Genomic DNA, 12,896 nt, shown 5'->3' with positions numbered 1-12,896 from the left:
GTAAAAAAATGTTTTTTTGTTAATTTAAATTACGTCACTAACATTACATGAATTTATTATAACTTTTTACATCCAAATGTTTAATCTAAGTTAAATTACTTATTTAGAGATATCAAACCGAAAAATATTATTGGGTTAAGATTAAAGTGCTAATTTCAACTCTGCGTGCAAAGAAAATAAGCTGCACCCTTTGAAAATATTCGATATTTTTCATGAAAAACTTACTTTTTCAACTTTTTTTAAATGTTCGTTACACGACTGGTAACTAAAATGTGGCCCGAGGGGCATGGTGAAATGGCATCACAAATGGCGTTGCTAGTGGCGTAAAATAACTACTATTTTGACTGCAATTGCGTAGGTAGTGTACGATTTACTCTTCATTCAATTTTACCCGGCTATACCTTATGCATATTTAAAGCCCTTTTAATGAATTACTGATTTAGAGACGGAATTAAAGTTAAAGAGGAAGAAACTAAAAATAAGTTAACTTTATTTACAAGTCTTAGCGAGTGGTTGGAATGGGTACCTAAAAATCTTGAGCGTTGCGAGGTACGGTGAAATATTAAACTTTTATAACATAAATCGTTCGTTTTCTTTTAACCCCTTATTTGCCAAGAGTGGCCCTGAAGCTTTAGTAGTTTCACGTGCTCTGCCTACCCCTTTATGGGATACAGGCGTGATTGTATGTATGTATGTATGTATGTATAACATAAATATTAAAACCAGCACGGTTTTCTACTCGTGTTAATTATGACAACAATATTTAAATATTTATAAAAGTCCATGGAATAAAATATTTGTTATGTATGAAACAAAATTTGCATATGTAAATATTTACATTAATTTTGCTTTGGCATATGTACATATATAGGTAAGTACTAAGTACATTAAATGCACCATTCCCATAAGATTTAGAATTATCAAGAAAGTCATTTCGTGCTGATCTGATGTCAACAAACTTTGTAAAAGTAAGGTAAACCTCAAATAAATCATTGTTTTGTTTGTTATCCTACCCATTTACCAACATGGGAACCCCACCTCCGGGAAAAGTACTTAGCAATTTAATGGATCCGTCGGTAGGATTACAACTTTGCTTATTAGAAGGCTTAGGGTGTCGCCACATGATACTAATGAGCCCTTATATAATATTTATGAAAGAAGGTGGCTCTATTGTATGACGTAAAAATGTATCATCATGAATACATAGGTAGTTCTAGCTTGTTAAACAAAATTGGAATCGTGAACTGCAAGCATTAAAGCAATAAATCAACACTGTTTAGTTTTTAAGTCTATATAATATATACGTAAATAATATGTCTATACAGGTTTATAATTTGGCCTTGTTGCCTGGTTTGTATTAATAATTATGAAAATAAGTAATATTCATGTGCGTAATTGCATTTGTAATCCATACATTAGCAGAACAGACGCATAATAAACGGATTTTATGATATCAATTTCAATTTCACCGGCATCGGCATAGGTAATCATCGGTGAATGAACTTTTTCTTGCCTGTTGCCATGGTTACGAGTCACTCTGGTTTTATGCAGAATTATGCTACTTAAACTATGCAAACATGCATTTTTCTGGTGTTAACAAGCCTTTTCCTTAATTTGCCACCTATAGGTACAAACATGGACTACATGCATGCTTGCATAATTTCAGTAGCATAATTTTGCATAAAACCAGCGTGACTCAGGGGACCGTAACCATGGCAATAACAGGCAAGAACAAGTTGATTCACCCACATAATGAACAAAAAATCATATAATATGTGTTTCACTGCACACTAAATCTATTAAAAGTACTAATTACTTAAATTTTGTAGTTACGAGTATATCAAAGTCCTCTCATGTTGTGTTAAACATTAAAAAAGCACCTGTACTAAAAGAGAATTCTCATTCGTCCAAACACACCGAAAAAGACACAAGTAGGGCAAAAACATACATAAATGTATAGAACTAACGTATGCAGACCCTGTTTGCATACGGACGATGCACCAGCTCTCATTAAAATGCATGAACTGCCGTCCGGGCGGGCGTAGAGTACGCTGCGGATTATACCTCTGCATATGAGCTCTCATAGAGGCGATAATGGAATAGGTTTTTTTATACAACTTAGTTTTGTACGGGAATATAAAAAAAAGGGATTCCTCTTTTTAAGATCGAAGTTGTATTCGAACGCTGAATATTAGACATCACTGCGATGCGATATGAAAAGAAGTGGCCCGTCGAGTTTCTTGCCGGTCCCATAGTGGATACTCCCATCCAACTGAGGGGGGACTGAAATCTTCTCGAGGCTGAGGCGTAGGGTTAGAGCCGGCGTAGTTTTATTTGACGTTCATAAGCGCATTGTAATACCTACCTGTAATGCCTACTTGGAAAATAAATATTTCATTTCATTTCTTAAAGAAGGTAGGTATTACAATGCGCTTATGAACGTCAAATAAATCATCCACATATTACGTCACACCAAATTTCAGGTTTTTGGACCCCTCCCCCCTCCTATGTCACGCTTTTTTGTATCCCTTTAACAGGGATTGTCACATTTAGTATGACCCCCCAACCCCCCTTACACTGTGACGTAATATATGGATAACGCCAATTTCATTTCATTTCATAAGTTCTCGCATGCGTTATATCGCACCCTATTTTTGTTGACATAAAATTCAGTACAACAATCAAACACCGCTGAAACTCGTATGCTACTTTTCGCACTATGTAGATAAGTTAAAAGTGCCTCAGTATTCTTCAGTAGCCAATCAAAACCGAATCAATGCACCTCACTAACTAGACTTGCCTGTTCTATCACTACTACTTACTATTATTCAAGCTAGTGATGGAAGTACTGTATTAGCACGGTTTCTCCTATGTAAATATAGATAATAATATTATGATGAAAACCATACTAACCTATTGGCAAATTATCTTCCATTTATTTCAATTGGTATCATTTGAAAGAACAATTAAAGTCTAATACTCGTAAGGTTTGATACTCGTACCCTAGACGAGTTTAAAAGGGGAGGTAAAGGTGACATATGGGTTGTTCTCTTTGGCCTGAAAGCTACACAGAGGGCCAGGGGAGGAAAAACTAGGGTTTAAGTTTAGTTTTATGTTATTTTTTCTTCAACGTTACATTCTACTGCTTTTTCTTAAATCAAAAAGTAAAAAAATAGTCCTGACTGAAACTGCATTCATATTTAGTGTTGAGCCAGCTGATGAAATAAAGGAATTTTAAGTGAAAGACTAGAATTCTGTGACTATTATTTGTTATGTTAAACACAGTTTTGCAATATAAAATTGAAAATACGATGTTTCGACTACACATGTCTCTGTCAATAATGACGTTTTTGTTACAAACACGTCTATTTTGACCCTGTCAGATCGGTATCATATCGCAGGGACATACAGAACCATTGTCAAATAATAAGGCAGACATTCAATGGTCTGACCTGTCTATCAAACCCGGCGCCGCTCTGTGCCGTCGCTCGCTGTTAGCGCACGCTTTGTCGGAATCTGTACGATCAACAAAAAATGTATTTTTTCCTAACAGTTCCCGTCCGTTTCGAATCGTGCTGCCAGCTGTACAAAATGCATAAAGTTATTTCTCTTTGCTATCATTTGGGAATTTTATTTGATGAAAATATTTCGTTTCATGCTTTTTTCCGTTTGGGAAAATTTAATTTTGTGCTCAGTTATTGTGAAATTTTTGAATACTTGTGCCAATACCTTACCTACCTATCAGTTTTTTAATTTAACATTGCAGTTTTTAACGTTCGTTATTTACCTAAAAACCCAATATATTATTTACGCTTTGCACATTTCACGAGTAGCGAATTTATACCTATTGGTGAAGTGTGTGCGACCAATCTTGGGCGTAAATAATTTAATTACATGTAATATTATTTTTTATGGCGGAATGTAGCATCACACATTCCGCCTTAGTAGCCGCACTTCAAAACCAAAATATCCACCCCAGATACATTAGTTTAATTCAAAACATATACGGGAATAGTACAGAAGACATAAAACTTCAGTACTCCGGCCCGTCGTTTCCTATACAGCGAGGTGTCAAACAGGGTGATCCGCTATCTCCAAAATTATTCACCAGCACCCTTGAAGAAGTTTTTAAAAGCCTGGCGGTTTCCTGGGAGAATAGAGGAATAGTCGTCGGAGACAAGAGGTTATCAAACCTTCGCTTCGCCGACGACATTGTCCTCTTTGCTTCCTCGGAATCCGAACTGCAAGAAATGCTCCAAGACAATGCTTCTGAGCAACGCAAGCCTTCAGGTTGGACTTCGAATGAATCGTGCAAAGACACAAGTGATGACCAACAGCAAGAAACGTAGGGTCGAGGTAGATGGGCAGAATATACAATATGTCGACGAGTATATTTACTTGGGCCAGCTAGTCTCTTTCAGCAACAGGCAAGACAAAGACGTCGAACGCCGTGTCGATAACGCTTGGAAGAGCTACTGGTCCATGAAGGAGCTTATGAAGGGAAACCTTCCACTGTCACTCAAGCGAAAACTCGTCGACATGTGTATTCTGCCTGTCCTAACCTACGGCGCCCAAACATGGTCACTCACAGAGATTCAGAAGTCCAAACTGAAGGTTTGCCAACGCGCTATGGAGCGCAGCATTCTAGGTGTCAAAAGGACCGATCGAGTCCGAAGCACTACGCTGCGCTCCAAAACTCGCATTGCTGATGTTGGCAAAAAAACCGCCAGGCTTAAATGGGACTGGGCCGGCCACGTCTATCGCATGCATCCGGATAGGTGGGCTAACATAACCACCAAGGGGATGCTGACGAAGAAGCGTGGGCTGGGCAGGCCCAGGCAAAGATGGCGAAACGATCTTGACGCCTTTCTGAAGAACTGGCCGGAGGAAACAGAGAACAGGGTCATGGAGAGCCAGGGGAGAGGCCTTTGCCCAGCAGTGGGACACTCAAATAGGCTAACAAAAAAAAATTCTGTGTGATTCACAGTTGTAATTACATGCATTTAATTCTTGAATTACTTTTTGTGAACTATTTTATTCATCTGTATTAATGGACAAATTTTCTTAAAGATATGTGTATAAAAATAGTTTCAGGTCATGTATCTTTCAAAACTTAACCCAATCTATTTAGTTAGTACGTACCTAAAACATAAGTAAGTATATGTAGGTAGTAGGTACATAAGATATAACTCATTCTATATTTCAACTAATTTTGGAAATAAAGGTGATCGTAAAACTAGCATTCCATAAATTAATTAAACAATTACTAATTGAGTAAACAATTATAAATTTTAGTTACAATTGTAATTAAAAATGCCATTGACTTGTAAAAATCAATTAAGTTTCGCAAATTTAACTGTTAATTGAACACCTACGCAGTTACTTTCTTCGTGTAACTGAAATTATTTGGTGTAGTAACATTATGTAATTGATATTGTTAATAACGAATTTACTCGTACGTAATTACATTTTGCCCATTTCGAAGTTCGTCCTGGGAGTCGATTTTTAATTTCGACCGCACTATTAATGTTTCCCGTTAATTAACAGTTATTGTGTATTTGAATCTACTAATAGAATTGAATTTTGCAATACCCTAACAGGGTCTCATGTTGTGTTGTGCCTTGCCTTTTATATCTGCCACCTGTAATAATTTTGTATCAACATGGAAGCAATAAAGAATTGAATTGAATTGAATAGCAGTCGTCAATATCGCTAGAATCTCAATTTATATCGCTCGTACATATTTTGAAAATTAATTTTATTCAAAACCAATTCATTAATTACAACATAGCAAAAACTTACAAATAAACACTTATACTAAAAATTTTACAAATAAAAACTTATACTACATATCTACAAATAAAAAATTTGGCTCAAATCGTCGCCAGTGGGTAAGGTGCCATTTATGCTATTTTAAATTTTAGTATTCCATATATAGCACACCTCCATATTTTCGAGAGATTAATTCGATGAAATTCAAAAATCTATCGCCTGAGATCTGAATGTTCCGTGTTTGATCGGTTTGATCCATGGGTCATGCCAATTAGTTATTCGGGACTTACATAGTAACTAAATATCTTATCAATATTAAACAATAATTGTGAAGTAGTTTCAAGAAATCATTGCAACGAAATCATACAGCTAAAGGTCAGCCAATGGTCATTTTCTTAAAATTATTTGCTAATTTTGGGATTAATTAATTACCTACTGAAAGGACTACCCGACGTCCTCCCCAACCCAACATTTAAACCCGGAACAACGCAATGATATGAATTTGATGACGAAAAAGCAATCTTCAAATTGAAATCTCCGATAAAAGAAATGAACGTGGGTAAGTACATACGTTCGTTACTAATAATAACTATGTCTGTGTCCGAAATTCGGCGAACAGGTCCTTACACTCGCTTGACTTGATCGTATATCTGGTTCAATATTCGTGGAACGCTCGAAATACCTATTGTGCGATCGAGCTAACCGTCAAAGGGCTAGATTGAAGAGCACACCCTGTTGCTTTGCCTGAGAAATTCTCTGAGAAATTTCTGATCATGTATAGCCTATCAGGACTAAGGAATTTCTTCAAGTGCAAGCTTAACTATTTATTGAAAATTGGTTTCAATACCTCCGCGCCCTCAATACGTGTCCTGTATAGTCACGTAACAGTCTTGCAACGCAAACAAAACATAGCTCAGGTGCCGTAGCCGAATGGCATTTCTGCGACGCGAAACGAAAGCGAAACGCCGCGAAAGGTGTTCTGGCTCTGTCGCGCCAATACGCAAAAGCGTTAGAGAAAGATATCTACGAGCGTTTCGTTTCGTGAGCGTTTGTGCCATTCGGCTACGTACCCAGGTTCTTAAGTTGGCCTACTTTAAACAGCTTAATCAGTAATTTAAAAAATATATACTTTCCCATAATTATAATAATAATAATAATTTCTACAAGGCGGTTCTACAAGGCCCTCACGGGACCCGATGTAGACCTGCTCGCATCGGTGAACTGGTTACGATTCGGGGACCTCTTCGGAGAAACTGAGGGTTTTGCCTGTGCAATTGCAGACGAAGTTATGATGACGAACAACTACCGGAAATATATCCTGAAGGACGGCACTGTCGACATTTGTCGGGCATGCCGCCGTCCCGGAGAATCACTCAGGCATATCATTTCCGGTTGTTCTCATCTTGCTAACGGTGAGTACTTGCACAGGCATAATCTCGTAGCCCGGATCATTCACCAGCAGCTTGCTCTTCAATACGGCCTTGTGGACCGCGAAGTACCGTACTACAAGTACTTACCTGCGCCAGTTCTTGAAAATGGCCGTGCCACGCTCTATTGGGATCGATCTATTATCACTGACAGGACTATTGTAGCCAATAAGCCTGACATTGTGATAATAGATCGACCGCAACGCCGGGCCGTGCTCGTTGACATCACCATCCCCCATGATGAGAATCTCGTGAAAGCCGAGAAGGACAAGTCCAGTAAGTACCTAGACTTGGCTCACGAGATAACCACCATGTGGGATGTTGATTCAACGATCATTGTCCCGATAGTCGTTTCAGCGAACGGTCTCATAGCGAAGAGTCTCGACCAACATCTTAAGAGACTCTCGCTCGGTGGTTGGATCAAGGGCCAGATGCAGAAGGCGGTGATTTTGGACACAGCGCGGATAGTCCGACGGTTCCTCTCTCTGCAGCCCTAACCACCGGCAGCTTGGGCCCTGCCCCGCTGCTGGCGGCACCCTAGGTTAGGTTTTTTATAATGTGTTTATATGTTTTATATTGTTTTGTAAGTGTTTTATTTTATTTTACTTTTATACTCATATTGTAAAAAACCTAATCTAAGAAAAGAAATAAATAAAGGAAAACATAATAATAACGTGTTTTTCTAATCTCTCTAAAAAATTTTTGTATATTTTGTATTTACATGTTGATTTTTGAGTTAATTTTTGTGGAAACCAGAACCCAAGCCAGTTCTACATGTGACCAAACTTATATTGGGTATATTTCACCATAAAAATGATCGACATGTACAAGACAAATATCACGGAATGATTACGAGAAGTAAAGCACGCGGACAATCAGCGGTTCTACAAAGCGCACGCCCACCACCCTCGCCCGCCTCGTCCGTCTCCTCGCAACCGCCGTCGAGCGACGAGTTCGCCACCGCCGCGGCCGACACCAGCGAGTCGAGCGACGAGAGCGGGCCGCCGCCGCCGCCGCCACGACCACCTGCGCGACGAGGGCGGCCACCGCTGCCGGCACGCTTGGGGCCTGCGGGACATCCTGCCCCGCCCACGGCTCCCGCTGCCGGTGGTGTAGTGCGCCGCATGAGATGGTCTCAGTTGATGAACGAGAACGTCATGCGAGCGTACTATGGGGCTACAGAGGGGGGAACTAGGCTGTCAGCGTATCGTCCAAGAATGCTGCTTCTGTTTCAGACGCTTGAACCCACCACCACCGTATCGGAGCAGCGACTATCGGATCAGGTACGCGTCATTCAGCGGTCAAGGCGGTTGGATGACGCCACACTTGATCGGCTTCGCCAGGAGGCTCTCGCTGCTCGCGCGGACCCCGCCTCGGGGCGGAATTTGCCCGCCATGTCGCCGGACCCGGTGCCCGAACCCGACCTGGCACCGGATGCGCCGCGGGTTGATTCCGGTAACGACGGCGGGGACTTCGCGAGTCAGAGCGTGAGTGAGCCTGCTAATGAGCAACTGAGGAGGTCTTTGGAAGAGGCGATTACGCAGTATCGCTCCACAAACAATCCTAGGCCACGATTACCACGTCTGCCTATGAATAGACGCAATCTAGCGTTAATGGGAGCCTTAAACGCTTTACTAGAGCCATTTATACGGACTAGTAAAGATCTAGATGATACACACTCGATCATGTACTGCGGAGCCATCGCGGCGTGCCGTGTTGCTCGAGTCAAGTTTCCGGACGCTGACCGTGCAACTAGGACCGCCGGAGGTGTCCCTGCATGGCAAGTACGGATCGAGCGTCGTATCAACTCGTTTAGGACTCTCATTGCAAAGCTGATCTGCTTCAGAGGGGGTAATAATCGCCCTCGAGTAATGCGTTTTGTGAACCAGGCATTCGCGGGGACGGACATCAGGCCCCGCGACTATTTGGCCAATGTCACAGAGCGCATCGACTTCCTGAAGCAGAAAGTCTATGCAAATGCATGGGCAAGCCGTATTCGCCGCTACAGAAAGCGTGTGGACCGATTCCAGCAGAATCGTCTTTTTCAAAGCGACCAAAGGAAAGTATACCGAAGGTGGGAGGAAACCGACCCTCGTGTGTCTGACGTGCAGCTGCCGGATGCTACTGCCATGTCTGATTTCTGGCGTAGCATCTGGTCGGTGCCCGTCGAACACACGGAGAGTGAGTGGATGACCGTTGTCGAACGCGAGTGCGAGAACATCGAACCTATGGGGGCTATCACCATCAGCCCCGACGACGTAAGTTGTGCTACCCGTACGACCCAGAACTGGAAAAGTCCTGGACCGGACGGATTGCACAACTTCTGGCTAAAATGGTTTCGATGCTCGCACTCGCGTTTGGCAACGCAATTTCAACAAGCCCTCGATCTTGGTTCTCTCCCACCTTCCCTAACAACTGGTGTTACTTTCCTGCTCTATAAGTCCGGTAGTACCACGGAAGCAAAAAACTACAGACCCATTACGTGCTTGCCTACACTTTACAAGCTCCTTACATCCATTTTGAGAGCAAAAATTAACGCGCATATTGTCGCTAACAACATTCTGGCTCCCGCTCAAAATGGATGTAGGGTTGGGTCCCGTGGTACTAAAGAGCTCCTCCTCATAGACATGACCATCTGCCAACAAGTTCGGCGGAACAAGGGAGCCATCTCGGCCGCTTGGATTGACTATAAGAAGGCCTATGATTCGGTGCCTCATTCATGGCTGAGAAGGGTATTGGAGCTGTATAAACTTGATGCAGCTTTAATATCCTTCCTGGCTGCATGTATGAGGCAGTGGATCACAGTCCTTCGTCAACCAGGAGGCAGGGATGGCCCCCTGGCCCGCAGGACTTCATAAGGATTGAGCGAGGAATATTCCAGGGTGACAGTTTGAGTCCATTATGGTTCTGCCTAGCTCTGAATCCCCTCAGCACGCTGCTGAAGGATTCTGGGCTAGGTTGCCGGCTTCGGAGAGAGGGTGAAGTCATCTCTCACCTTCTGTACATGGACGATCTCAAACTATTTGCACCGAACACCCAAGACCTGATGGTGCTATTGAAAACCACAGAAGTTTTCAGTACCGCCATCAGAATGGAGTTTGGTGTCGATAAGTGTGCGGTTATGCATGTACAGCGGGGGAGGTTGTAAATTCAGAAAATTTACAACTTTCTGAGACGATGTCGTTCAGATCTATCTCTGAATCAGAAACCTATAAGTACCTTGGTATGTCACAGTCGTTGGGTATTGAGGATGTTGGCATTAGACGGTCGGTGAAGGAGCGCTTTTTCAGTCGGCTCACAAAAGTCCTTAACAGTCTTTTGTCAGGAGGCAACAAAGTGCGCGCCTTTAACGCCTGGGTAATGCCTCTACTCACATACTCCTTTGGCATACTACGGTGGACCCAGACTGAGCTGGACGCCCTGGATCGGAGGGTCCGTTCACTGCTTACCACACATCGTATGTTACACCCGCGCTCGTCTGTTATGAGATTGTACATCCCACGGAAGTGCGGAGGTCGAGGCTTCCTAAACGCCAAAGATCTCCACAACCGTGAGGTGTACAATCTCAGGAATTACTTCCTTAACAACGAGTGTGGGATGCATCGTGATGTGGTGGCAGTTGACGGAAACCTCACGCCGCTCTCCTTGGCGAAAGAGAACTGGCGCAAACCTGTGGTACTAAGTACTGCGGACCGCAAGGCGGTATGGGAGAGCAAGCAGCTACACGGGCGGTTCTACAAGGCCCTCACGGGACCCGATGTAGATCTGCTCGCATCGGTGAACTGGTTACGATTCGGGGACCTCTTCGGAGAAACCGAGGGTTTTGCCTGTGCAATTGCGGACGAAGTTATGATGACGAACAACTACCGGAAATATATCCTGAAGGACGGTACGGTCGACATTTGTCGGGCATGCCGCCGTCCCGGAGAGTCACTCAGGCATATCATTTCCGGTTGTTCTCATCTTGCTAACGGCGAGTACTTGCACAGACATAGTCTCGTAGCCAGGATTATTCACCAGCAACTTGCTCTTCAATACGGCCTTGTGGACCGCGAAGTACCGTACTACAAGTACTTGCCTGCGCCAGTTCTTGAAAATGGTCGTGCCACGCTCTATTGTGATCGATCTATTATCACTGACAGGACTATTGTAGCCAATAAGCCTGACATTGTGATAATAGATCGACTGCAACGCCGGGCAGTGCTCGTTGACATCACCATCCCCCATGATGAGAATCTCGTCAAAGCCGAGAAGGACAAGTCCAGTAAGTACCTAGACTTGGCTCACGAGATAACCGCCATGTGGGATGTTGATTCAACGATCATTGTTCCGATAGTCGTTTCAGCGAACGGTCTCATAGCGAAGAGTCTCGACCAACATCTTAAGAGACTCTCGCTAGGTGGCTGGATCAAGGGCCAGATGCAGAAGGCGGTGATCTTGGACACGGCGCGGATAGTCCGACGGTTCCTCTCTCTGCAGCCCTAACCACCGGCAGCTTGGGCCCTGCCCCGCTGCTGGCGGCAGGTTAGGTTTTTTATAATATGTTTATATGTTTTTATATTGTTTTGTAAATGTTTTTATATTTTATTTTTATATACATATTGTAAAAAACCTAGTAGCCTAGAGAATGAAAATAAATACTGAGAATAATAATAATAAAATGCTTTAATTGCACACTACAAAAATAAAACATAAATGAAAACGGTTACAAAGTGGTAGGTAACAACAGGCGGTCTTATCGCTAAAACAGCGGTCTCTTACAGACAACCTTCAGATAGTCGAGTGGCGATCGGAGAGAAGTTAACGGGTGGTGCAAAAGAGAGAGACGGAAGAGGAAATTAAATCAAATTGGTATAATATAATACATAAACTACAAAAATATATATATAAAAAAAAAAAAAAAAAAAAAAAATGATAAACTACATTTACTAATATATACAAACAATATAAGCACAGATATAAATACATATATACATATATATATGTAAAAGTAAGGAAACCATTACAACAACATGAAAGTTCCTATAGGACAGAAAGTTTATGAAGTAGACAAATAATGATCCTTTAGCATCCTTTTGAAAATGGATAATGAAGTTGCACGTCGAATATCAATGGGCAGACCATTCCACAGTCGAACAGCACGAAAACTAAAAGAGTTACAGTAAAATTTAGAAGTGGAAGGAGGTGGGACAAGTAGCAAATTTTGCGCGCATCTGACAGAAGAAAGAAACTTAAATCGAGATTTGAGATAGCAAGGAGTATTCAGGTGAAACAGAGTGGCATATAGGAGAGAAAGAATATGTGATTGCGTCGGAGGCGTATAGGCAACCACTTGAGCTGTAAACGAAAACTGGAAATATGGTCGAATTTGCGCAACCCAAAAATAAACCTGATGCAGACATTTTGGAGTCGTTCAAGTTTATTCAATTGCTCTTCAGTAATATAGATACCCAGCAGGATATCAAAGTCAACGGTGCTGAAGGCGTTGCTAAAATCTAGCAACGTCAGCACCGTTAACCTCTGGTTATCCATGCCAGATCGGATGTCGTCAGTTATTTTGACTAGGGCGGTGGCTGTGCTGTGACCGGAGCGGAACCCTGACTGGAAAGGGTTAAAGAGAGAGTTTTTATTCAGAAAAGAAGTAAGTTGCAGCTGCACAAGCCGCTCCAAAACTTTTGAGAGGAAAGGGAGAATAGA

At 42.2% G+C, this 12,896-nt stretch overlaps 1 protein-coding gene across 1 annotated transcript in view; it reads right to left on the bottom strand.

Moving 5' to 3' along the window:
- LOC125238675 (Down syndrome cell adhesion molecule-like protein Dscam2) overlaps nt 1-12,896 on the bottom strand; it is a 213,030-nt gene that overhangs the window by 147,685 nt on the left and 52,449 nt on the right. The window contains exon 2 of the mRNA XM_048146068.1: nt 12,650-12,800. Coding sequence (XP_048002025.1) covers nt 12,650-12,800 — 151 coding nt within the window. The remainder of the gene's footprint in view (nt 1-12,649; nt 12,801-12,896) is intronic.

This window comes from Leguminivora glycinivorella, chromosome 2 (assembly GCF_023078275.1).
Source record: "Leguminivora glycinivorella isolate SPB_JAAS2020 chromosome 2, LegGlyc_1.1, whole genome shotgun sequence".
NCBI classification, from domain to species: Eukaryota; Metazoa; Arthropoda; class Insecta; order Lepidoptera; family Tortricidae; genus Leguminivora; species Leguminivora glycinivorella.
The sequence above is the reverse complement of the archived record's forward strand: the minus strand, read 5'-3'. Positions and strand labels throughout refer to the sequence as shown.